Source organism: Chroicocephalus ridibundus, chromosome 4, assembly GCF_963924245.1.
Source record: "Chroicocephalus ridibundus chromosome 4, bChrRid1.1, whole genome shotgun sequence".
NCBI lineage: Eukaryota > Metazoa > Chordata > Aves > Charadriiformes > Laridae > Chroicocephalus > Chroicocephalus ridibundus.
Genome location: NC_086287.1, coordinates 15,334,603 through 15,361,846, shown reverse-complemented (window position 1 = coordinate 15,361,846; position 27,244 = coordinate 15,334,603). Strand labels below are relative to the sequence as shown.

The 27,244-nt window shown below is 37.9% G+C and overlaps 1 protein-coding gene across 11 annotated transcripts in view; it reads left to right on the top strand.

Moving 5' to 3' along the window:
- SOX6 (SRY-box transcription factor 6) overlaps positions 1–27,244 on the top strand; it is a 381,266-nt gene that overhangs the window by 282,708 nt on the left and 71,314 nt on the right. For all 11 annotated transcript variants that reach the window (XM_063331731.1, XM_063331728.1, XM_063331729.1 and 8 more), the window contains one exon: positions 4,588–4,667. In XM_063331731.1, the coding sequence (XP_063187801.1) occupies positions 4,588–4,667 (80 nt within the window). The remainder of the gene's footprint in view (positions 1–4,587; positions 4,668–27,244) is intronic.

Below are 27,244 nucleotides of genomic sequence, written 5' to 3'. Positions count from 1 at the left end.
ATCTCTGAAAAAGATTATGGAAAATAGAGACATTGAGGTATGGCAATTGTAAACCTCTATTTAAAAGGGTTTGTAGAGTGATAAGCTGCAGCGTATTTTCAGAACATTTCTTCGTATTTCATGCAGAAAGTATATAAAGACCATGATTAGAGTGGCTAAGAAACAACTTCTGTCTGCCTACCTAGGTCATTCTGTTTTATACACAAAAATAATGTAGAAGAGATTTTGCTATGCTGGCAATACAATGAAATGTGAAAATGGAGACTGTTTTCCTGGCATGGTGGCAAAAATAGTGAGAAATGTAGCTAATGTTTTGACCTGGTTCTGGTCCTACTTGCGTTGGGGCAAATCAACAGTAACTCCTTTGAAATAAATGAAAATAAAATCAGGTAAAGCACGACAAACAAAACTGTCAGGCTTATTGTCATCCAACTGGACATCAGAACATTCCAATACTATGACATATTTGTCATCAAACTGATTAAACTCATTGATTACAGTAGCTATTCCACGTAACTAACTCCATGTTAGATCTGCTGGATTTCATCGATGCCCATCATTGCAGTTTCCATGTGGAACAGGCCTTTCAGAAAACTTTCCTAAAGGTGTAAGGTGGTTTAAATTTTACATAGCACAGTCCTCTATTTTCAGTAGGCTGCTGTTCCTCTTGGCAGGTGAGAAAAGAAAGCGTACATCAAATCAACTGTGTACTGAGTTGGCCGTGTATCTTAGCATGGCAGAGGTGCTGCATGAGTTTGGTTCTAATGGAAATTCCCCAGGACTGAGTTAAAGTCTGTCACGTTGGGTTTTACTCATTGAAACAAGGAATCCGTAACTTCAGGATTTGTTGTAGCAATCCATATGTGCCTCACTCCTAAATGTTGAGGTAAGAGCTGGAAGTGGTAACAGGCAGCTGAATATTTTCAACTGGGCTTTGCACTGAAGTTCTTTACCCGCAGACAGACGGTTGTTGGGGCAACTGGTTCTGCTGCAACATGAGGATGGCAATAAGGCAGTGTTGTGGCAAACCCTGCTTAGAACACGGGCAGAACTGAGGTAGTGTCATCGGACAGGGAAGATGCTCCAAAGCGTTGCCATAGCCAGTTACCACTGTTAACATCGTCCTCAATCCTGATGCCTCTACACAAGCAAAATGCATGCCCTGTGTGGGAATGTTGCAGGAGCAGGCATCTGTATCCTTGCTGTATCCCAACAACAGCCTGAGGAGAGATGTTCATTATGCCTGCGAGGGCAGGGCCCTGGAATTTGTGATCTCTTACATCTCTTCCAACTCCATTTCCTGTTATTCTGTGATTCCACATGGAGAGTGTGCAAGTGGCAGTTTGAGATCCATGCGTGAAAAGACAGATTTTACGTTACAATCCCCAAATAGGGAAACCATTGTCAAGCTGAAAACTTTGTAAGTCAGATGAGGAGAGTCAGCTTGTGTCTTACAATTGTGTTTTAGGGAAGACAGGTAATAAAACAACACCCTCCCCCTACCCTGGGTCTCGCAAGAGCCAGACATCCTTCCTTCCTCACAGCTCACAAGGCCTTGATCTGGAAAGTAAGTCCATACATCCTATAAATAAAGTCCACTAAGCTTCATCGCTTCATCCAAGAGAAAAAGAAAAAATTACATTATTTCTATATAGAATAGCACGGTACAGTTGCTCACTGCTTTTATTCATTTGGAAATGTTGCTCAACCTGACAAATGAAACAGAAGTCTGGCATACTTTTCCATGGCGTGTAAACACCAATTTATATATAAACAACAGCAGCCAAATGTAAATAGACAATCAGCACAGCAAGGCGATTGAAGAGATCAGTTTGCAAAACATGACGGATTTTCTTCTTCCGGCATTCTTCTCACTCCTGGTTATCAAAGGCCAGAACACACCGGTACCTAAAGCAGACCTGCTTGAACATGTTCTGCTGCCTTTTGTACGAATGTGAAAGAATGGATCCTCACGCAAGCATTCCAAATTGAGAAACAAATTTGAAAAAAATTGCTACAATACACTGACTGATTTCTTGCCAAGACAGCTACTGAGAAGCTTCTTGATCCATTCTTGCACTGACAAAATGAGAGGGGGAAATATGTACCTTCTGTAATTAAAAATTAAAACCAACCCATTCCCTGCAGTTTCCTCAAGGGAGAAAAAAAGTACCTTTGCTCTGCTTTCACTGCTTGGTGTCAGTAAAGTACTCCAAAGCTGAAAGAGTATTAATTTTTGTTCTCAGCACAATAGTACTGCTAAGGACTTAGCCCTAATTTAGCATGTTAAGATGAGGGGGGAAAGGGACAGTATTATGATTTAATAACAAAGAAATGGCCTAACTGTAAAATTATTTTTCCTGTAACAAAAGAAAGAACTGTAGCCAGCAGGTGAGCAAGAGAACACTACAGGGCGTGGTAGAGATACTATTAAATTAACTGTGAAGCCAAAAACTCTGTGTGTGTGTGTGCAGGCGTGCGTGCGTGTGTGTGTGTGTATAAAATATCTGGCTATTTCAAACCATAGGAGCATGACAGCTGTGAAAAAGGAGTGCCGCAGGGAATTCTTTTAGAGTTTGATTTTTTTAAAAATATGTTTGACATGGAAAATGTTTTAGTACAAATAAAGCAACTGGTATTGAACTTAAAAAGTGTATGCGGAGGGGGAGGGAGAAAGAAGAGATTGCTGTGTGGAACAGGAATGAATAATTCATGATATTTAAAGAAAGAATGCCTCCGAAATGTTCTGCAAGGCAGTCCATGCTGGTAACTCCGATGGTTATTTTCCCCCCCATTTAAAGCATCATTAATTCAAAATCTTTGTGATTTTTTTAAAACCTTGTAAGATATTTCTGAAAGAAACATTATTTAACTTAGATTAGGATCTTATTTATTCAGATAATTTCATATAAATATCAAAGAGATGAGTAGAATTGTTTAACCGTAAAGAGACAGCTTTAGTACTTTACAAAAAGGATCTAGGGGGTTTTTGTTGCCTTTTTTTTTTTTTTTTTTTTTAAGAAAAAAAACCAAACAACATCATTGCAAACTAAAATCAACCTCATGGAAGGGGGAAAATAAGAGGAGATATTTTGAACATTACTCCATAGGACACCAGTACAATATAGTGTTAGTGAATGCATTGTAGCAGAGCCCCATATGCAATCAGAATCCAATTGTTACTGGACTGTGTACAAGCGCATACTGTGCTCAATGGTCTGATGAGGTATTATGGATATGATGCAAAAAGACCTTGTGGATTAGACATGTACAATTTATTAAAAAAGTGAAACAACCAAACATTTAAACCAACCTGAATATAATAGCACTTCAGGTGGTAAAAAGGGAGAGTTCTGAGGAATCCAGTGACTGCAAAGACTTCAGCTATTGTGGGGGTGACAAAAAAAAAATAATCTAACTCTTGGAATGTCCTGATTATATTATTTTGTATTTCTGTATTTTCCCTCGTTGCTATGTTTTGCTTTCAGTGTGGAAAGGTTCATGTAAAACAGACTGATTACTGAAAATCTCAAAAATGTACAGAGGAGCAGCCTATTAAAGTGTAGTCTACAGGTAGTACATAACGCTGACTTTAAATAAGGAGCTTGAGCCAAGGTGGTATTCCATTAAATCATACCTACTGTGCAATTTACCCATCACTGTATTAATTTTCATGTTACCGATTACACTGCTAAATTATTTCAGCCTTCCTTCGTTCTTTACATTGACTAAGAATCCCAATGGCACTGTGTGATGCATTATTGCAGTGACTTAGTAATGGGAACACCCATAGATGCTATAAGATATAATGTTGCGATGCTTATTTTGGATCAATAGTATCTCTTATTTTCTGGGGTATTTGTTGTCCCCTCAATGCAGAGGGCACACATTTTCAGTTTCCAGGGAACAGAACACAGAAATTTTAGTGCCTGTATCTTCATGTAACTGTAACATCAACTTCAGTAGATCTAAGAGAAAGTTAAAATTATATTTCATGCTATTTTTAGAAGTGATTTAATTTTGTTTTTCTCTATGGCTACCTTAAAGGAGTTGTTCCAAGCGAGAACCTCAAAGCAAAACAAGAAACAACCCAAACTGTGTTGAGCCAAGTAGGTAGCTTTCCCAGGAAAGACCCACACGATGCTGAAAAGAAATCACCCTGCATTAAACAGGGCTGAAATTTCTTGGGTTATGACAATTTTATCCTGTTTTAAGAAACATGTGCCGACAACAACTCTTTTCTTCTGGGAACCACTGGAGTTTCCTGGGTTATCTTGTCTGTGTGTCTATGGCCTTAAGACCCATTTTGTGCCCAAGCTTTACACGCTTGATTCGAACATTTGCTTTTGAAAATGAAAATCACGAGTATCACATTTATGTTTTGCCAGTTTGCCTACCAGCTATCTGCTAACAAAAAAGTTCCAAGGGAGCATGGCAAGTCTGTGCCCGGTGAAGCCTTTTGTTTTTGCAGATGTTTAGGCTTAGAGGAGTGCTGTGGAGCACAGGCAATCCTAGGACCATGTTTGCACTTGTCTGCTGCTATTCTCTGCTCATTGTCTGAACCTGCACGCATTGTTCTCCCGACAGGTGATAACTACCCTGTGCAGTTCATTCCATCAACAATGGCAGCTGCTGCTGCTTCTGGACTCAGCCCTTTACAGCTCCAGGTATGTGCCAGAACAAAAAAATGTGGGATCGAAGCCAACATTTTAGGGGAAAACTGCTAACCAGCTGTATGCTAAATAATAGTCTGAATGTTAAATAATTTTTGAGCACAGCCCAGGAGGATTAACACCTTGTGTACTTACGGTACTGCAAATATAGCAACGTTCAGCCAACCTTGATACTGTGAGTGACAGACATTGTTCTGTGTGTTTTATATTGGCAGAGTTGATGGTATTTTTTTAATTATATGACCAGTTGATGGGAGATATGTTCAAAGATATTTTTGTACTTTATTTTCATTTAGTCGTTCCCCTGTAGCTGCAATGCCCTACCTTTAATTGGACCAGTGAGTGTATCAAAACAAATGGGTGTTATTGAGGTTTTTTCTTTTTTTTTCAGACAGTGTGGTGCTGACAATACAATAAAGTGCAAACTCTTTTAGCTTCTGTATTTGGGTAATCTCAACCTTTCCATGCATTAAGCTGGTCAGATGCCAAGCATGGTCAGGAGCCTTGGTTTGGTCATTTATTTATTTTTGGCATATATAGAACGAAATGTTGTGAAAGAAAGATTTATGTGCCATATTATTAGCTAGCTTTTTGTGGCAAGAAGTTTTTAATTTCACAAGAAAAGACACAACAATGTCATAAATAATGAAGAAACAGTCAAAAGCTTTCAGAGTTAAAATGTGTGGAAAGGAAGTGACAGTGAACATGAGAGGAAAGGCCATTAAAGATGCATGTAACTATTTGCAAGTAAACCTTTGAAACCCCTGTTTGAGTTAGGTTAGAGCTGGGTTCAGATGTGAAGTAAGAATAAATTGTGCCTAGAGCAGCAACGTACTGCCATATTAATATCCAAATATCTACTTTGCTTACCCTTCTGCAATGATATAATTTTCCGGAGGGATTGAGGCAAATTAAAAATCCTCTTGTCTTTACCCAATGCCGATATTCTTCTTGCCAAGTTAACTTAGGATAAGTGAGAATGGGACCAGAACTCACTGTTTACTGATGGTCCAGAACTGGCAAAAAAGACCCCTTGAGTTTATGTCTGACCTAACCTACAATCAACACTTGAAAAGAGAACACCTGGACACTGCAGGGAAAGATGTCCCAAAAATACTTTCAGGTCATGATAGTATTATGTTAAGATTGTACCTTGGACAGGCTTCAAACCAAAGGGGAGTTTTTCAAAAGGAAAAATAGCAGGTATCCTTTAAAAATCTGTATTTGAATACTTATTGAAGCAAAAGTATCATTAGCTTTAGTTAAGAAAACACTTCAGAAATCAGTTTTCTGAATACAGAGACTTTTTGCTGCTTTTGAAATGCAATACAACAAATAGTGAGCCTACACAAGACTGTAAGGCAGGAAAGGATAAAAACTATTCAACTGCAAAAGAAACAGGATCTAAATCACAGACATTCCCGATTCTTTTCTTTGACAAGATCCGTTTGTAGCTTGACCCACAGATTTATTTGCACATCAGCCTTGATCAGAATACAAGCAATAGTGCAATTTCATCAATTTGCAGAAATAATAGGTTAAGCTGTTAAACATGACGAGCACAATTAGAGAGAAAAGAAAACAACCAGCAAAGAAATTGGTGCTAATAAATTCAGAAACATTTGAGTGCTTGAGGGGGCAGAATTTCCCTTCAGATATATTTCTTGCAAAGGAGGTTTTTTTTGTTTGTTCCCACCCCTCTATTTTATTTGAATTTCACCTTTATGGGATTTCAAAACCTTTAATGTTTCATGGTCATAAGAGCTTAAGTAATAGAGTACTTAACCTTCAGGTGATACCTGCTCATCTGATTGTGAAATTGGCTGAACTAAATTTTATTTACTCCTACTATTAATATTCTCTTAGTGTAAATTCCCTAAATGTTTCCTAAATGAATACTTATTTGGGTGTGTTTGTTGGCGGGAATTTGTTGTTATACCTGATGCGTCATGAAGACTGATAGGGGTGTAGAATTTCAGCTCATTTTTCCATCTTTGCTTCCCTTCCCCCTTCTTTCTCTGTACAGTTTCTTTTCTTCCATGTACCCCACCCACTTATTTATTTACATGAATGCTGTGACCATGGTATCTGAATATTTCCCAAGTGCTTAAAAATACTGATCACAAAACTAATCTGTGTTCCTTTCAGCCAGTGGGAGAAATAGGTAATTCATTTGCAGGTTTGGTTTTGTTTCTACATGTGAGCGTGTGTGTGATATCTATGTTTAGGGAACTTGGAGAGGAAAACTATTTCAATTAAAAGAGCTTTGTGGTAGCTCTAAAATTTCAACTTTACCTGGGCATTATTATTAGTTCCAAAATTATATTCATAATCCATATCCAGCTGCAGTGGAAAGTCTGTCAGCTTCAGGCTTGTAATCTCTCCTCTTCTTTCACTTGTTTTTTTGGGATGATCATGCTTCAGGTAGGAACTAGCAGCAATTTTGTGTTCTCATCTTTCTGTGTGTTAGGGCAACTTCTATGGAAGCTCTGAATTTAATAGCGCAGAAAACAATTTACTCCCAGGTACATCATATAACGATAGCAATTATTCCACAGAGGATGTTTCTTCAGTGTGCAATTGGTAATTAATGATTTGACCACTTTATTCAAGCTATTTAGCAGATTGCTATTAAGATGATGTATTTTCTCTGAATTGTATGTCTGTGTTCACCAGTGGATTATGAATTTCTGTGAGTAAAAAACTTTAAAAATCATAACTACGAATTTCTCAAGTAACTAGTTTCACCCTCATGGGCCTTACATTAAAAAAAAAATAAATAAAAAATTTATTCCTCCTTCAGCAATAGACCTGTTTGACCCATCTACATTGATCATATTGATCAGCTAGTGGTAAAATATCATTAATATTCAGTTGTAGTTTTGAGTACCCTGAAAGAAAGTAGTAATTACCACACATTTTTATGCCAGTCCATGTTCCCTGAGGTGTTAGCTTCCTCTGCTTTGGATTGACATCAGATAGCTTCTTTTTATCTGTATACTGATCTCTTGAGGGTGGCATGATGATGGTGTTGACAAAAAGACTTAAAACCCTGTGTTCCACACTTCCCATTGGCAGCTCAGCTCCATCTTACCAGTTTCCTCAACAATTTGGCCAAGATTTAAATAATATGTGCGATAGGACCAAGCCTTGTTAGGACTCTCGGTGTAAGGGAGGATCTTGCTGATGAGGGAACAGTTCGCTAGGTATGGTCTAAGAAGAAGGACCAAGCTATTTCTGTTCACCCCTCCAGCTTCAAACAACTGTTGAGTGAATCCCATCAAATCAACCTTCTGCTAAATAGTTTACAGATATATTACCAAATACACCTGTAGCAGGTGTACATAGTGGCGTGTGAACCAGTTCTGATGCATGTGTGTAACAAAAGTGTGTTGCTTTAATTAATCAGTGTGAGCAGTAAAACCTGTCAATAATTTTCCCTTTGCTCCTTTTTTTTATGCCCACCTTCTTTGGAGTTTTCTCCCCTTTCCCATTTCTCTGAATTTTTCCCTAGTGGTCAAATGATTGCACTGATATTAACTGATTCTAGATCTGTGTGCCCAGTAGTCTTGCTAAATGAGTGAACTTGATCATGAAATGGGTTTTCCCAGCTTTCATGGTGCTGGTAGCAGTAACTTAGTTACTGGGAAGTCTCAGTGGTGGCAGAGGTGGCACCTTTATGTCCTTACTTTCAAACAAGGAATGTTACTATATGCTCTTTATTGTTTAAAAACATCTGCCTTCATTCTTAGATATTTCTACAAAGCAGCCGATGAGGTAAATAAGGAAATGTCACAACTGTCTCAACCACAACTGATAAACTGTTGATAGAAATGGAAGCACTACAATGATGCGAGCTGGAGTTATTCCTAAACAAAGTGAGCCCTAGGAAAAAAAAAAGCAAAACAAAAAAGCTTTCGTTCATAACTCTTTCCCCAAACTATTTGTGTAATTTGTCCTTCAAAATTTATCGCTTATAACACTAATGAACCTTGGCAAGTCTAAACTATAGTTGCAGCTGTGTTCTTGAAGCCTGAAGTTTTTATAATCCATTTAAAAAATTTAAATTTTAACTAAACACATATTTGTACATTTCTCTCCTCCCTTCCCATCTCATCTTATTCCTCCACACTCTCTTCTAATTGCGGACAAAGTAAATGACCTTTCTTTATACCGCTGGGTGCGTATCCAGTGCGCTGCTGAAGCATTGCATAGCCTGCCTCAGGGGCACAATATTAGTAGAGGGAAGGCCAAAGAATGCTATTTTTAGTTGAACAGTTCAGCAGATGGAGGCATGAATACTCATATATCTGAAGGTTGAGGGGTTTGAACCATTAATTTTGATAATGTATTTAACCCTGGGAACAATCAGAAACTGTAACTCTAAGGTTACAATGCTTTTGACCTTTGGAGAACAGAGGGCATTTGGTACAGTAAACAATATATTACATTTCTACTTATTCCAATTCTCTCACACATATAAATTTCAGGACATAGTTGACATTTGCTTTCCTCAGCTATTTTAGTGCTGGTCCTTAAAGTAAGTCAAGAAGAATGTGCAGGAAAGAGGCCAATGTAATGCGACAGTCATGTAAATATGGCCTTTAAATAGCTAAGATGTTAAATATGGCCTTTTATGAAGAAATATTATTCTCGGGAACTGGAATCTCGGTGACTTATTATTTCAATGAAAAAGTTGTTTTAGTGGACTGCTGCTCTTACGGAGTCTCCTCTATATGTAACCTTAAAGCAATTTTTTAGTGGGGCTAATGTGATCTGATAGTGATAGCTCACACTGGAGGTGATTTGGTCCCACTCTGGTACCACATCATGCAAAGTGATGTACCTGCCTTATGTCTTATTAAATGATGCATGCTCGTCTTCAACAAATATAGCAGTTAAATATCACACAGCTTAAGTATTTCTAATTAAAATATCTCCATGTGTCAGCATATTGGTAATGTATTATTTTAATCCATTTATTTTGTTTATGAAACAGTGACATATGTTTAGATTGTGAAATATATGAGCCTTAAAAATCACTTTATTGAAGAAAATTAATTTCTACAATGCTGTCTCAGTAATGTGTTCACTCACCCAGTCAGTCACTGGCAGGGCTGCCAGTCTTAATGTTGGTTAGACACAGTTTAACAGTTTTATCTGACATAACACTCTCGGATGTAGGCAATAATAATTTTTTCAAATGCAAAGACCACGGGGTTTTCCTTTTTTTTTTTTTTTTTTTTTTTTTTTTAAAACATAACGAAGAATGGGGATCGGGTAAATGTAAAAGAGATTTGGTGAGACCCATCACAATTAAAACCAGCTAGTTACCTTTTCAAAGTTAGACACTGTAATTTGTTTGTCAGCGGGTAGATGTTTGGGTCAGCACTGTGAGTGAGTGACTGTCAGCAGGAATTCCTACAAGACAAGTAATTTCCCTCAATGTATTACTGACAGATTGCTCACTTCTTCGAATCACTAGAGAAAACAAACTTAATATTGTTACAGGCAGAGTTTCTGTCTTCATTAGCCTTATAGAATGATTTTATGTAGCATTCAAAGACTACTGAGCTCTAGGTGGGCATATTTTAACAGAATGTTCCTTATTATGATACAGTGAATAGTGGCCTAAATTAAGGGAATGGTGCGTGCAAATTTCAGTATATGGAAGTAGTAAATTAAATATTTTGGTCCTTTTCTTACGTAGAAATTTAGGTTGTAGCAGAAGAAGGAAAGAGGTTGAAAGAAGATTTTATTAGGGCTCTGAGAGACCAAGCAAGCCCTTTAATGAAAATAAAATTAAAAATATGCCAACCTTGCAATACTTAGGAAAATTTAATTAAAATCAATGAAATAGTTATACTTGTGCCTTTCCCTACTTGAATGTTTATGTCTCTGTATGTAATATCTGTGTTATCAAATTGAATTATATCAGTGGCAGTATCAATGAAAATGATGTCATTGAGCCAGTATTTTACCATATGACCCCCTTTCTTTGCAGAATTTCTTAATACTCCATCTTCTCCTACTCCTTCTCAACTTCAGCCCTGAATTATCTGGCAAAGTGATTTTCATCAGGAAAAGACAGCCCATCAAAATTGAGACTTTTGCAGTAAAATATCAATTCTGCTGAAATTTTGGCCAGGAGGATTTTCCTAGCTCCCCCAGTAATGGCATCCCTGGTCAAAATGAGACGAAGTCTCCCTATTCTCTTCAAGTTAATAAAAATGGACAGACAAACAAACAAAACTATCAGCTAGAATAATCAGTGTGGTGCAGCAGCATTGCAACTGCAAGATCCTTTTCTCACCCATTTAATGCCCTCCATCTCCAATGACTGCTTTAAACAGCATGTCTTTGTTACTCTCATTCTTGCTTAATGGAACAGTGTCACATTATTTAATAAAAAATTTATAGAAGTGTTTAAGGTAGAGACTGTTTCTATAGTTTGTAGCAGTTCTAGTACTTTCCTTGGATGTGGCAAGCCTAAATCCAGTCCTGGGCTTGTGTTTCCCCACAACGCAGGAAGGACACTAGCCACCAGACTGTTACACAGTCTGGCATAGCTCTCTCTTTCTGTTCCCTTCAGTTGTGGGGACCATTCCTCTGCCTTGGGAAGTGCTCCTGTCCTGTGCCAGCTCTCCTTTCCCAAGAGGGAAGACTTTTCAATCTGGCAGCTAGGGATCAGGCTCCTGGCGTGATTCCTGCCTTTTGCACCTTTAGATTTTACCAGGCGTAACAGCTGCCTTCCAGGCCCATATGCTCTGTTCCAGGGAGAATTTATGATTGAGATCATAAATGGCACAGACATAAACTCACTTATCGGGAAACTTGTATGTTTGATAGGATGTAATCCTTATAGCCTGAATTGCAGGGGGTTTCCTTTGTCTTTTCAGTCTGTATCAAGGCAGAAGCTTGAGCCCAAGTGACTGGAGGAGGCTGAGCCCCCAGCGTCAACAAGACGTTCTCACTGCCGTAACCATTGGCTGCCCCTCACTGAAAGCCCAGGCTCTATTTTAAAATAATTGTGCTTTGCAAAGCTCACTCCCTGGAGTATGTATTCACTCAGAAGCCAGTAAGAAGCAAATAAGTTACTGCTGCATTTACTGACAGAGCACCAGAGGCACCAGTACCACAGAGTGCCATCAGGGGATGAGCACGTTTTTTAAAGCTCTTTTAAAACTGTGGCATCCCTTTGGGGAATAGGCTGACTGTGAGGCAAACTCTGAGCTGGCAGTTGGATTCCTTCAAGCTTTCCAGAAATGTATATGGTATATGCCTTACAGGAATTAGCTGCAAGTGAACATGTTTCTGGAATTTTGTTATACTTCTGATAACCGTAGAGCAAGCTGCTTAATTTGGCTACAAATTACAAACACGAAGGAATGTTTTCCTGTTTACAGGAAGGTGTTAAGGTGTTAACATATTTGGATGTTTAGGAATTTAGCAGCAATCGGAATAAAGACAAAAATGCTTTTTAAGGCAGGTCTATACACAAAGGAAAATAATACACTTCTGTATCTCGTTCTTTCCTGACTAATTGCTACAGAAGAAGAAAACTTAATAACTCACCTTTCATCTGAAGTAAAAGTTCTAAGAATAAGGATGGTTAGAGGAGAGCTTCTAAGTGTAGACGTAGACACACGCACGCATGCTCAAAGGAAGCAGAAGAATTCTCTTAAAGATGTGTGGACTGGAAAGACATCATCACTTGCCTTGTTTTGGAGGGTCTTTGATTATAAGAGAGTATTCTTTCCCACTGACCCAATTCAGAAAGAAAGGGAAATTTATTGAAGATGAGATAGAACTCATCAAAGCAGTGTGTAGATATTGCTGACACTGAGTAGTCTTTTTAGATGACGAGATAGGAATGGCATTGCTCCAACACCCTGCTTGGCTAAGATGTGCTTTTGGTCTGTGATGTTTTTAGAATCCATGTGATTGAGAAACTAGAAAAGTATCCTAACTCATAGAAAGTATTGGAATCATCTGTCTGTTCATAAGATTCAGCCTGAAGGCTACATATGGCTGTGGGGCACAGCAGAAGGCTTGCATATCAGTCCTGAAAAAAGGAGGCTGGAGGGAGGAGCATCCTAAGGAATACAGGAAGAAAAACACATCATGCTTAAATGTCAGTATTAAAGGATTATTCAAAACTTAAAGGAATCATTCACAAAATCTATTGGAGTCAACACAATGGAGGACATATTTTGGTGTTGTAAATGAATTACAGTAAATAGCTAAGTATGAAAACAAATGAAGACGTATTTCAGATGCAGGAATAGTGAGAGTGCCTTGTCATGTCCACTGGCATTTTTGGAAGTGAAGTGAGAAGTAAAAGAGGTAAAGTCCTTTCAGAAAAGTGGCATCATTTGTCCTACATACTTGAAAGAGAACAAGTCACCAGATTTAACTAGTCTACAGCTTTATTAAATAATACATCTGTAAGCTACACATAGTAATTCATCCAGTACAGGCCATCTCTTCTGCTGCGGTCTTCAACACCTGGGGAAGGGCTAATAGGAGGCCTCATAACCATTTTAATCTGGTCCCAGCACTATTGCTGGAATATCATCACACCCACTGCAGTTCAGAAAGGACAACAGGCTTACGCAAATTCACATTTGCTTGTGTAAAATACATCAGCTTACAATGAATTTGTAATAGTATGTTCCCAGTTACCTGGTTTTGAGGTGCAAATGTGATTTTTTTTTTTTAGATGTAATTTTTATAAGTCCATTTGAATATGTTTTACATAATTTTGTGTGCACTTCCTTTAAGGAAACTATTTAATTTTCCTTGAAGGTGCATGAAAGTTTCTAAATATATAGTAAAAGATCAGTGTGAGAGATCTGCTAAGCAGCCTGTAAAGCACAATTATTTCTAATGCTTTAAAATACCTGTAAACTAGGCTTGTTTTCTGCTTCACAAAGAAAACATTTCACTGTTTTCTGCATTTAAATATACATTTTAAATATGTTGACTTATCAGGTAACGCAGCAGGCTGAACAGGGACAAACCATTTTTAATGGTATGTTAATTGAATGGGATGCTAGAGATGCACCTGAGTGACTTTTTTCCCAGATGTGCCCCAGCTGACTGATAAAGCTTCTCCTGATCAGTAGAGCCAGTATATATTTATTATAGCCCTGTCTTTCGTCCATTTTCGCTAGTGAAAATAATAGAATGGCTGCGAGCTACCATATAGACTCTCTGTGTCTCTTATAAAAGTAGGAAAACATTACAGCTTCAACCCCCAAGCAGCACTTTCAAAAAATTCAGCTCTTAAATGTAGAGCTGCTTTGGCATCTTCTCACGAAGTGGGGATTCAGACATGGTAATTCAGAGAGGTAGTTTAAATGGGACTCTTCCTCTTCCCTACCTTGCTCCCATTTATTATTGGGATGGTGTCTCATTATTCTGTCATGGGAGCCTGTAGAAATTTAATTGCAGTGCTTTTGCCTCTCAGTATGATTAGCAGCGATAGGTGAGCATTCAGTTTTCTTGTTCTGTGTCTGTACAGTTCTACATGGGAAATGCTGCAATCGTTACATTTGACAGTTTCTCCATCTGGGTGGTCAGTGAATGAACCCACCAACCTATGCCGGATCTTAAGAAATATTTCTAGAGCAGATTTATTGCCACTTCTTTTTTCCAGGTCCTGATTTCTTTTTCTTACACTTCTGTTTTTCTGTCTGCTGCCAGATTGGCAAATGTAGGAGATCTACACTAGAAGCAGCAATTGTACAACTATCTTCTGTCCTGAACTGATTTTATCCCCTGTAGGATTATGAGAATAATTAAGTTTTTAGACCCCTTCAACTAAGATTGTCTATATTACTGACAGTCGTACCAGTGACATGGACATGTGCTTACTAGGAAACTCATTCACCAACTCATTTCACACAGCTCAACAAGCAGTTACTCATAATTGCTTGTAATCCCACTGACATGAGCCTGAATGAAACTCCTGACTTCTCTCACAAAGCTCATCTATGTATTAACACTTTTTAAAAATAAATATATAAAACTCTGAAATGCAAAATTTGATAAGCTTTGATAGCTATCATCCGTTCAGCAAACTTACTGTAATTAATTGCTTTTCAATCATATAATTTTATTTCCCTTATCACAGGGATTCTCTTTAAGCAGCTCCTTTTTATGCTCGCTTTAGTCCAGAACATATTTCTACACATAAAGTGTGTGAAAGTGTCTAAATTCATGAGTGAACTGCTCTTCATATAGTCCTCATACATTTATTGTTAAAGATACTTTATAATAGCAGTAAGGAATAAAAACCTGATTTTCGGAAGAGCTTCTAAAAGAATATCAGAAAACATTTTAAATTCTTGCTATGAAGAATATGTCACCAGAGAAGATAATATTATGATAGTGTAAAGTGAATGAAAAAACTGCACTCCGATGCAACCATCTGGTTATATTTTCATATTTTGCTGATTGATCTGGTTATATTTTTATTTTAAATAAGTGCTGCTCATTTAATTTCCTTGGACACAGGAGAAGGAGTTCAAAATACTAGAGCCTTTGTTTGTAGGTGTCTTTGGATCCATGCTTCCTCGTCCTTGCTTGCTTTCCTAGGTAAGCTTCTTTGTTAACTTTAGTGCCATCCACAGTTTTGATGAGGTAGAATTTATGCTATAAAAATGCCAAAAGCAAATTCTCATAGAAGCAAACATAGGAAAATCACAGAAAGATTTATCTTCAACGTTTCATGTTTTGTGTCGAGTAACATTATCCACTGGAAACTCGAAATTACTTTTTCAAGCAAATGCAGTTGTCCTTTGCTGTGACTGGCTTTCTACCAAAGGCTTAAATGAACTTATATTTTATTTATCCATCTGTTTAATTCTGTATCAAATACATACTAGTTTTCAGTGGAGTGTGTCAGTTATTTTGCAAAATCACAAAAAAAGTTAAAGATTTTTTTGCCAATTTCCAAGCTGGGTAGTACAATGTATAATCTGGGAGAATCACAAAGATAAGTCGATTGTGTTCTTTTCTGGGCACAGTAACGGGAGAATTGTGATCAAAAAGTAGCATATCAGTAATCTGACAGCATTAAATGAAGGAATGCAAATCTTTGTGCACAAGAGAAAGATTTTATTGACATTTCTGCTATCCTGCTGCAGAGGAAATGGCTATAGACATTTGCTGAAGTTTTTACATATTGTGGCATTCTTTTTTGTTCTTGATGCTTACAATATTTTATTAAAATAACAGATTTTTATTCATGCTCCCATTTTATCTTTAATAGGAATACTTTATGGTTGTGTTCAGATATACCTAGTTCAGACACTGTAGTAATGCAGTAGCAGTGTATCCACTTCATGAGCAGCACAAAGAAAACGGTGATTTTGTTCAGGTTATCAGAGGGTGTGTTTAAATGGAAGGTCTGAGAGCTACTTCCTTTTTCTGGGTACAGGCGCTCACCCCACGTGGAGGTGGGACACAAAAGTATTAAGTCCCTCCTGCCTTCTGTGCTCCTGTTTCCTGGCACACGGAGGTGAGCCATGTCCCCAGGCTGGCCAGAGAAGACTAAACCAGGAGATTGCGCTGTGCGAGTGCTCCTGCTCTGCAATTGCAGAGGAAGACTCCTGGTTAAACTACCTCTCATTAGGTTCTCCACTTGAGAAAAAATACAGGGAAAAAAGATGCGCACTCAGTTTGGGCTTTGATCTTGCTTTCGTAAATGACTCAAAGAATTTGCATGGTAGCATGCAGCTATTCTATTACTGTTGCTAGCAAAAATACAAGAGAATAGATACACAAAGTAGAAGAGATGAGAACGGTTAGCGTTCCTTTATTCCTTGTCAGACCTTAATCTAGATCAACTAAAATGCTTGCCGTTTTTTGTCACGCCTCAAGATAAAACGTCAATGTTTACATATTCCTATCTTTTAGACAAAAGATGCCTATTGTTTTAGAACTCCTGAGTTACTATCTATAGAAAATTATAAATATGTAACAGATGCCTATGTTCACCTCATTTTTACACATTTTTTGTGAAGAGCAGTTGTTACAACCGCAACAAGCAATTTGTCTTAAATATTTCTGTGTTGTTTTTTTTTCTTTTGTCTTTTTCTTACACCATAAAGAATTAAACCAGGGTAAAAATAGTAAGATGAGAAGCTAGGTGTTATGGCCTTTTTCTCCATTAGGAGAAAAAATGCTAAGCATATATTTTATAAAAAGGGTTGGGTTTTTAAATTATTGCATTGTCCTTCCTGCTATTTGTCTAGATTTTTAGTTTTGGGGTTCCAAGTGTTTCATGCTAATTTTTGTGTCTGCATAGAGCTTTTTTTAGTGATACGTACACTGAGCTATGAGACTGCAGTCTTTCGCTCCCACCCTCATTCAATTCCCTACTTTGTGCGGCAGCCTCAGTGTATTCAGCAGGTTGTACGCCAGCAGATGAAACAGATGTTTAGGCCATACTGGAATGGAGCGGCATGCTGCATCAGGACCTGGATATTCCTCTTGACATCTGGATGCTGCTGGGCTGGGAAGCCTGCCTTAGGCCAGGAGGCTGTAGGAGCCTTGTGGCAGTAAACATAGGGTCCTTGCTGCTCTTTAAGCGATTAGTGCACTGAAGCAGCAATAATGCTGAATTATCGCTTGGTTGCGTTCTTCTAAGGAATCTTGGGACAAAGGGATAGTCAAGGAGGAGTATTTACAGTAAAGTCATGTTCAGAAAGACAAGACTAATTGCCGTGTATTAAAAAGCTTTCTTTCAACTAATTTAATAGTAAAATTGTTGTGAATACTTTAGGAAACTTTTTACAAAGCAGTAAACAAATAGCTTGCAGGAAAACCTCCCTTTCTCATTTAAAATCATTACGATGAAAAAAGACAATTTCAGCTACTTTCCAATTTGATGGTCTGGTCGAATTCTATGGAACAGACAACAAAATGTGACTGAAGACATGAAATTGACGGTATACTAATGTTCATGCCTGCTGGAGACAAAAATGTGAACTTCTAATAGCTGCAGGGAAGAATATTAGGTATGGAAGCTGTCTGACTTATGCATTGATTCTTTATAGTTTCACTTTATCAAGTTGAAAATTGTGCTGTATGTGCTGCTACAACCTAAATTGTCTGATGCAGCACTTTCCTTTACGATGTGTGTTATTTAAACACAATAGACAGTATATTGCATGGAAATAGGTGTTTAATGTTTTGTGATTACTAGCTGATGGACAAAATAGCTTTTAGCATGGATTACCCACCCCTAATAAATTTTCACTGTTAAGACCGATGTGTTTAAATGATGGCCCTCCCAAATAGGTTACAGCTTTTTGGAGAGTGTGAGGTAATATTTTGAAGATGACCAGTTTGTTGCTCTCATTTAACCTCCAGTATTCTAAAGGGGTTATATTTAATTAATACTGGCTAAAGGCCTGACCTGAGAGGCAACCAAAAGTGATTGAACTGCATTTTCAGATCCAGGCCGTAATCTGTTGGGAGAGGAATAATAATAATAAAAAAAAAATTAGAAAGCACCATTTACTGAAATTCTTTCTAACTAAGCTGTATTTCAATGGGCCATTTAATGCTCAGATGGACAAAGGTATTACTTCAGTCATTGAATTGTATCAAACCCTTTCTCAGAGGCCCAGTTTAAAAACTCTACAGGAAAAGTGGCTTAGCATCATATTCTCAGCAGACCAACACTCAGTCTGTTTGGAAAGGTGGGGGGAAAAAAAAAAAAAGAGTGAAATGAGGTGAGACACAGCCGCCAAGTCAGTGAGGATTTTTACCTCTCCCTTCAGTCAGTGGCTTCACAAGGGAATCGCTCTTCAGAAAGCAAGACCTCTGTATTTGCTACAGAAGACTTTCAGTTTATGGTTTTTATTTAATTTTTTTTTTTTCCAGTAGCTGTTACTTTGTTCCCCCTGGTCAGCTTTCGGCCTGCCCGTTGTTTTTTCTGACATGGCAAAAATACAGTTTTCTCTCTGGGGGACTTAGGACCAGTACCTACACTTTACAGGGTTAGATTTTTGACTCGGTCAAAACTTGGAAGAAATAGGAAGTCTCATTTAAATATCCGAGACTCTGACACTTGTGACCTGAGTATTTTATTTCAATAGAGCCAACATTATATATATTCTATGGTGATATGAGATACCTAACGTAATTTCATAACTTCGATTGTATAAAAATTTTAGGATACATTTTTGAATTCGTATTTTTTGCAGAGAGGAAACTTTTCTTTCACAATTTTGGTGCTATCTATCTCATTAAAACTTCCCAGCAGCCTTATAGGATGATGAGGTGACATTATGTCTTCGAAACTTGTAAAGGTGCTGTAAAACTAATAAATCAATGGCTTTACTTCCTAAGGGGAAACAAATACAACACTTCAGAGGCAACTGCCAGGTGCCGAATTGTATACATTGTCTTAGCTACTTGCAGTGATTGATAATTTATTTGAGCTCTAAGCATTCTTTCATGGCTTTGCCCACAGCTTTACAGTAAGCAGGCTGTCAACAAGCAGTTGCCGAGAGCTTGTATTTAATTGTCATAATTCAATTAAATCAATGCCATTTGATTTCTAAGGGGTATGATCTCAGGAACAATGCCTAAATGAAAGTTGCCTTCATTTAGGCAGCAAAGCGGAGTGGGCTGTTTTGGTGGCCATTTCTACTTCATTATGTCAAAGCAGGATGAGGTCGAAACAATGAGAAATACAGTTTGCAAATGAAACAGAAATGATCTTCAGAGCACCTTGATGCACATGTGCCTGAAGGCAAGTTAGTTCTTTATTGCATGGGTGCATATATTTTAGGGCTCTAGCATTTCTCTAAATTAACATGACTGTAACTTGAGAGAGACTTTGGGATTGGATGTCTATGCTCTCAGGCCATGATAATAAACAGGTGGGAAAAGGGAAAAACGAATGAGCGAGTGAGTGAGTACCTAAACATGGATCTTGCTGCAGGTATCTTCTCATTCTGCTTTGTTTCCCCCCAGCCCCGAACATCAGCATGAGCCTTGAGGCCAGAATGTATTCTCTGTAAATCCTTTATTTAAAAATAAGCAATGTTAATAACATTTAAAGAAAAATTAGTCAAATGGTAATTTCATCTTCAGTTTACATTTCCCATTACATTAAAAATTTAAGCAGATATTTTATAGCTGGCAATACTTAGTCAGGCTCTTCCAATACAAGTCCATACTGTGATGAATAAAACCAAACAAAATAATAGTGCAGGAACCACAGCATGCAAGAATAAGTCAAGGACAAAAAGGTCTATCATTTCTTCAGGATACATGCCAATGCGATCATTTAGTCCATTCATATTTTGAGCAGGACCTATTATATATGTTGTGGGACTCTTCTCTATCAAGTTATGAAAATTTGCTTCTCCACCAGATGAGGCAGGAAATGAAAATCTATGAAGAATAGATATGGTTTTGCTAACTGTTTTCCCCAGCAGAAGTCTGGGACTTTGTCACTGACTTACTTAACAGATCCTCTTAACATCTGTCCAGCAGACTGTGGACTTTATTAGCAGACAAGAGACCCACCAGATTTAGAGCCTGCTGGGTGCGTCTTCATCTTCACAGCTGTGGATTAACTCAGACTTTCCAGAAGAGGACAACCATATGGGATAATTGGTGTCATTGGGTAGCTAAAAAAATATGAAGAAACAAATGTCGTCCAAACACAATTCACTGTTTTTACAGCCACAATTACTAGTCTGTTTAAGAAATAAGAAAGGCAGCATTACGCTAAAAAAAGAAAATCTATTCATATCTGTGTGGGAACCTAATCAGGCTCTTGTTTCCAATGACGATGGCTCCACAGTCGCACCAGGTCTGCGACAAGAATGCTCCTTTTGTGTGCCGATAATGTGGAAGCGATAAAATTTCCTATAAGAGACATATGTGTTTACATCATGAGATGTGTTATTTGACAAAACGCTTTGTTCTCTGCATATTTTCCACGCAGAGTTTCATGCTGGGTTGTTTTGCTGGAAAGCTTTGATTAGCTAGAATTAGTTGCTGAAGTAAAATAGACACTTTTGTTTTATGAGTCCTCTTGCTGAGCTGTAAATTATAGTAAAACATATAAGGAGTGACAGAAAGAAGTGCTGATTTGAACCTCTGACCCATGATCGGCATAAAAACATAAGATAACTCTTTCAAAGGACTACTGAGAGCCATAAATATTCCATGGTCCACTTAAAGTTAGGCCCTTTTAACAAAATAAAGCTGTTATTTTGCATAAGGGGATCTTGACTCTGCAGTACTACAACAATACAAGCTGCAGTATCTAAAATGTGTAGACATTCTTTTATTTTTGGTATGGGTTGGCCATTATCTGCAGCAGGGGAGTAGAAGCAATGAGAGCAATTTTTCTTTTTCTGAACCAGGACAATGAATTTGTGGTCAGTAAAAGGGGTTGGAACCGGCAGACACTCGATGGTGAAATTAGGTATCTGTTACTTTGCAGCTTGAGAGAGAAGCAAAACAGGCATGTGTATCTCCTAAGGAGATAGGAATTGAATGGGATTTAAGGCCACATAAAAATTTCTCTTGGTGATATAGAGACTAGCAACTGACAGACACTGAAGTTACTGGTGTTAATGTGTTGGCTTTACACGGGTATGTAAAAAAAGAGCTGAGGTGAATGAATATGAATAACTGGTAAAATCTTTCTTTTAGCTGAGAAAGAATTTTTTCAGTAGATGCACACCTGAACATATAGGGAAAACTGAAGTCTTCTAACTCCATCTGTGACTACAAAATGTATTATTTGTATTTTCATGAATACAGTTAGTTTGTTTGCACATATTGGGCTGTAATAAATCTGAGAGCACATTAGCCAGCAAGTGCATAAGTAATCACTGCAACGATCTTTGTTATTATGACATTAGTTATGATAATTCATTAGCTGCTTGTTCGTGTTACACCTTAACGCCTCTTTGCAAAGGTATTTGGTGCATTATTGTAAGAAGTAGAGGTTATTCACATGCTGTAACAATGAGCAGACTCTGTTGTAGGGTGATATATGGTGTTTAAAATCAGAATGTTATGTCCACTATGGATAGGTTAGGCGTGTACAAACAGGGGAAAGAAAGGAATGATGCTGTTAAAAGGAAACCATGTACATATATTATGAAGAGAAAAAGGAGTCTTTGTGGTGTCTTTTTACTTATTATTTATCATATTTCTAAATTAAATACTTTTTCCCCAATTGTTACTCCAACTTCCTGTAGCTGTACCTGATCTACTCCATTTCAGATACACCCATGTAAAGCCCAATAGTTGTAAGTTAGTTAGCATAAACGTGTGAGTTAAGGAAATGGTGCATAATTGTTGGTTCTGAAATAGTAAGCCACTATTATCCATGTGGTGGCACACGTGAAATTCAGAGGAGGGTCTGGCGCACAGTACTAGCAGATCTGTAAAACTCACCTTATTTTGATTTGTTAATGTTTTTCTTAGAACAAACTTAGAAAATGCTACTGAGACGTCCAAATTTCATGAAAATAAATTTATAAAATACTGTTTTAACAGGTAGCACCTGCACAAACACATGGTAAAAGAAAAAGAAAATATATACTTTTAGCATAAAATAGTCTACCTATTAATTTGAAGGGATCTTGTTTTCACCAGCAAAAGCTTTGATTTTTCCAAGTTTTAGATTTTTAAATTCAAAAAAAGAGTTGCTTTCATGTGTACTTCCTTTAGCAATTTTATATGCACCTTTCCTTCTCTTTCTCATCCTCCTCCTTTTCCTTTTGTGTGGAGAGCACTCCGAGGACACAGATGCTGAGCTGTGGAAGGTGTTTTTCTGGTGATGGCATCTGGCTTCTTGGCAAACTCCACAGGCAGTAGCTGCCTTCGAGTTGCCCCTGGGTTTGTCACATGGTTAACCTGCTGATGAGTTGCTTAGGCTGTCTTGTGTTCTGGATGTCGTTTTCTGTTAACCTACCTCTCAATGTAAGGATCTGCATTAAAAATCCTCTTAAAATATCTTAAAAAGACAAATGACCATGTGCTTTTATATATATATGTATATATTTCTCCAATATATTTCCCCATTTCTTACCTTGGTGTTTTAGTAGTGTTAGTCACTGAACATATTTGGTATACAAGAGACCCCAATACAAAAAATGACATTTATGTACAAAAATAGGAAGGAATAAGTACAATTAATGTTACTTTATAAACAGTTCTTGCACTTAATTTAAGACGTGTGTGAAATTTTTGATTAGGATATTTATGTTTCTGCACTGCTTTTTAAAAAGGTTACCTTGTCTGAACTGTTGAAGGCCATACCAATGTCATTGAGCTCAGGTCAGCACTTAATCTTTATTTCCGTAGTTATTATCTATGACACCCAAAACATGGATTTTAGCACTAATCCATTCTTCCTCCAAACAGAAGAAAAACTTTTTCAGAGACTGTATTTCCTTTAATCTGTTTGACATCGAGCTTATTTTAAGCACCTTTGCACCAATAATAAAAAATAAGCTGTCCTACTGAAGTTGGGATTGCTTTGGGTAGCTTCTTTTCGGAAATGTGTGCTGCAAGTAGTAAAGATGTTGCTGGCATTGGTGATCTTGTAAGAGCCCTTTGTAATCAGACAGTTCTAAGTATTATTATTGCGTGTTATATATTCGGAAGAAAAATTCTGGAATTACAGCTTTGCAACACTACGTACTAAATATACTGTGGAAAAAAATAACTGCATTACCTCTTGTAGTGCAGGATTTCAACAGCACTTGCAGTCACTCCTTAGAGTTTTTCATCTTTAGAAACTAAATTACTCATTGTCTAAATAGCTGAACTTTCATCTCTATAAATAAGATATTTCAGCTTTGCACAATTCATTTAAAATGCTGACAAATAAGGATCCTCACTTGATTCTCAGTAGTTTTATTGTTCGGTTTCATTTACTGTAGCAAATGTATTTGTTGAAGATGTAACATAGGACTTGCGTTTTTAGTAATGGAAGACTTCAGAATAATCAGTGTCCAGAAAATTTAGCACTCATTTTTGAGCTAAAAAAAAATAATTTCCAGCACCTTTGGAGAAATAACATGCAAATACAGAAAAAGGAGAATGTCTTTTCATTTTTGGTCATAACTCTTTTAGTAAAATAAAATAAATCAGTAAATGTTTCTAGAACACATCCCTTCTTCCTCCTTGAATCAAGCCACCTTCTACTGAATTTCTTTGTGAGCCATCTTCCAGGTGCATCCATTGCAATTCGTCATTCTTGGCCAGCCCTCATCACCTGCACTTTCCTGCTACGCTGACTATTGCAACCACTCTCTTTCTTATCTCCATATTTCACATATGGATTTGCTATACTTTCTTCAGAATTCTCCTATGAAGAATAACATCTGAATCATATCCCCACTGCTGTAACCAAATTCTCTCTCACCAACACAGTCAGTTGAAATGTCTCCAGCCCTTGCCTTTTTGTTCTCGTATATACGAGTGCAACTGCTCTCTCCATTTCCTTCCTGGGCTCGTCTATCTAAAGAAACAGCATCTTTCCTAGGCAGCAGTTGATCACTTTCTCTCTATTGAAATATCTTCTCTAAATAAACTTTTTCCATAAGGCCTGTCATTGACAAGCCACTGGTAAGCAGGTTATGATAATCATAATTCTGTGTTAGGTGGTAAAACAGCCTGTCACAAAATTTACAAGTTGTTGTCAGTGCAAATCTCCCTTAACTGTGTTGATTTAAGGCCCATTCTATTTTTCTCACCATGTGTTACTTCTGTAACATTCAATTCTCAAAATTCTTCACCTTTTTTCATTCGTTTAGACACAGGTGCTGCAGCCGAAGAGGTGAGTATCTGTCATTCGGCAGAGCACAAGTCTAGGAATGTCACAGGCCTACGTGCAAGCTAAAAGTCATACGGGAAAGGGAGCTGAGCTAATGAATGAGTTTTAATTATTGAAAGCTAGTTGAAAAAAATAGTTGAAAAACAATTGAAAAAATTTTGAAACCTGTGAGAGGGATGTGTAAACCTAAGGTCTTTGTCTTCTGGCAAGGCATGAATGAACCCTGGCAGTGAAGGCTGTTATCCTTGTGTATCGTGAAAACGTCTCGCAATGACATTGGGAAACTTAGATGGTGTTAAGAAAGGTTTCAACATTTGGATCAGTCAAGATGCTCTATTATTAGTTGATAGGGTTTTTTAGACAAATTTTAAATTGTGAATGATACTTTTTATAAAAAGAATGAAATGGAAATAATTCATCAAATTCCATAGGCAATTTCTGAAGAAGAAAATACCACCACCATCACCCCCAGAATGTTATTTTTGTTAGGTATTCAATTCTTCTTGGATGGTAGCTCTAAGCTGTAGCAAAGGCTTAGTACGAATTCTGCTGTTTCCAGGTGAAAAATCAGTATGTACTTGTGCTGTGCTGTACACACGCTGAGTACAGTGCTTTCCCACTCGTCTGCAATTTTTTTTTTAGCTAGATGAACATCATTCAGACTCATAGTGACCTCCAGCTTTCATAAATTCCCCTCAGATTTTTAGTTGATTACAGCTGGAATAGGGTTTCAGTAACAAGTGCTTAAGTCCATAAGCCTGTAAGTTCATAGGTGCCAAATGTGAGACTGCACTTGCCATTGCCTTAAGTGAGACTGCTCTTCAGTGTCAGATCACGACATTAGAAGAAACCTTGTTCTGAAAACTGTAAAACTACATCCTTGCTCACATACCTTAAGTCATTTTTCAAAATTGATAACTATGCAGGAGCACTCAGTAACTCAAAATCAGCACTACTTATATTTAGATGCTGGGAACTGGATTATAAGACTCTAACTTAGTGACCTTTTAAAAAAAACCATAAAAAACAGGCTATATATTTTTAAGACTTCTTAAAACAATCATGAATACTTGATGGGTTTGAATATCTAATTTGTAATCAAGAGCCTTCTGAGTCAGTGGCTGACATAAGGGTTATGAAATGCTTTTCTCTTATGTGCTAGACATACATTAAAAAGAAGATATGTTTCAGTGTTTGAGGTAGGTTAATTTTTTTAGTCACTACTCAATAGTCAGTAGGTTAAAATTTGAATGAAAAAATTCCATTGACACTTCTGCTTTTGAGCATTAAAAGCTAACAATAAACATTCATTCAATGTTTGAGGGTTTTCCCCCTCCTTTATTTTGCAGATAAAAGCTTCACAACCTGACCATCTCAATGTGAGGTCCTAAATTGCCATTTTGAGCCACAACAGCGGCATTTGCAAAAATATCACTTTTATCCCTTCAACAGTGGTGTGCACATATTTTTCCAGACTGGCTACCTTCCCATACAAACTGGTATTTAAAAGAAGTTACACAGCTTCGCAGTCCACACGGCAGTGTTGCTAGCACTAGTGTGAATTCTTGCAAGATTTGCCCTCATTTGTGGAACGGCTTCATTTTAAAGTCTAAGCAAACCAGAAAGCTAATTACTGTTATTTATTTTTACATTTGCTTTTATGGTGTAAAACAAACTTATAGAAATGCTGGTACTATGACCTTGGAGTAACGCAGTGATGAATTGTACACACACACATATATATAAATGACAAAATTTCTTTTATTCTCCGTCTCCCTTTAGAAACATTTCTTCCTCGCACTACTTGCAGCACAGCCAATACAGCCCTCAACACACTGGGAGGGGAGCAGCATGTAATTCTAACTTTATTCTGCTTTTAATGTTTGCATTTCCAAAATCCATTTCCTAAATAGTCACTATAACAGCCCACTTTTCTGGTTGCTATTTTTGTGACCCTTAAAGTGCTGTGGACATTTCAGTTGCCAGTTCTGCTGGGACTCAGGTACCAGGTCACCAATGAGCCCTCCCCCGACCAGTGTCTCACGTCTCTCTCTTTGCGTTGATCTTGAGATATCTAGTCGAGATACAGCTCCACTGTGAGCTACAGCTTTTAGAGATGATAAACACACCTTTGCTTACTTGTCGTGACTAACTGGGCTACAAGCTCCATTTGCCGTGCTTGCCCAGTGTCTGTGCCCAGGTGCTGGCGGTGGGGGGCTGCAGGGCGAGGGCTGTGAGGAGAGACAGCTGTGAGGAGAGACAGCCGGTTCCTCAACGGCCCCGCCATAGGGCACCACTGAGCCTGACAGCCAAACTGGTGGCACCTCTGGGAAAATGTTCTCCAGAAAGGGCAAAATGCTGCACAGGCAGCGAGGAATTAGGGGAAAAGTGTGAGGAACATCCCTGCTGGCAGCCAGGCCAGAGGGGTCGGAGGTGGAGGAGTCAGCAATGAAAGAGTGAAGCTGAGCCTGGGAAAATGGTGAGGATGGGGGATTTTAGTTTTTGTCTGTGTTTCTCACCATCTAATTCTATTGTAATTGGTGATAAATTTGACTAATTTTACCCAAGCCAAGTCTGTTGTGCCTGTGATGGTAGCTGGGAAGTGATCTCCCTGTATTTACCTCGACCTGTGAGCTTTTCCATCTTATTTTCTTCCCCGTCCTGTTGAGGAGGGGGAGGCAGAGAGCAGCTGGGTGGGCGGCTGGCAGACAGCCTGGGTCAACCCACCACACTA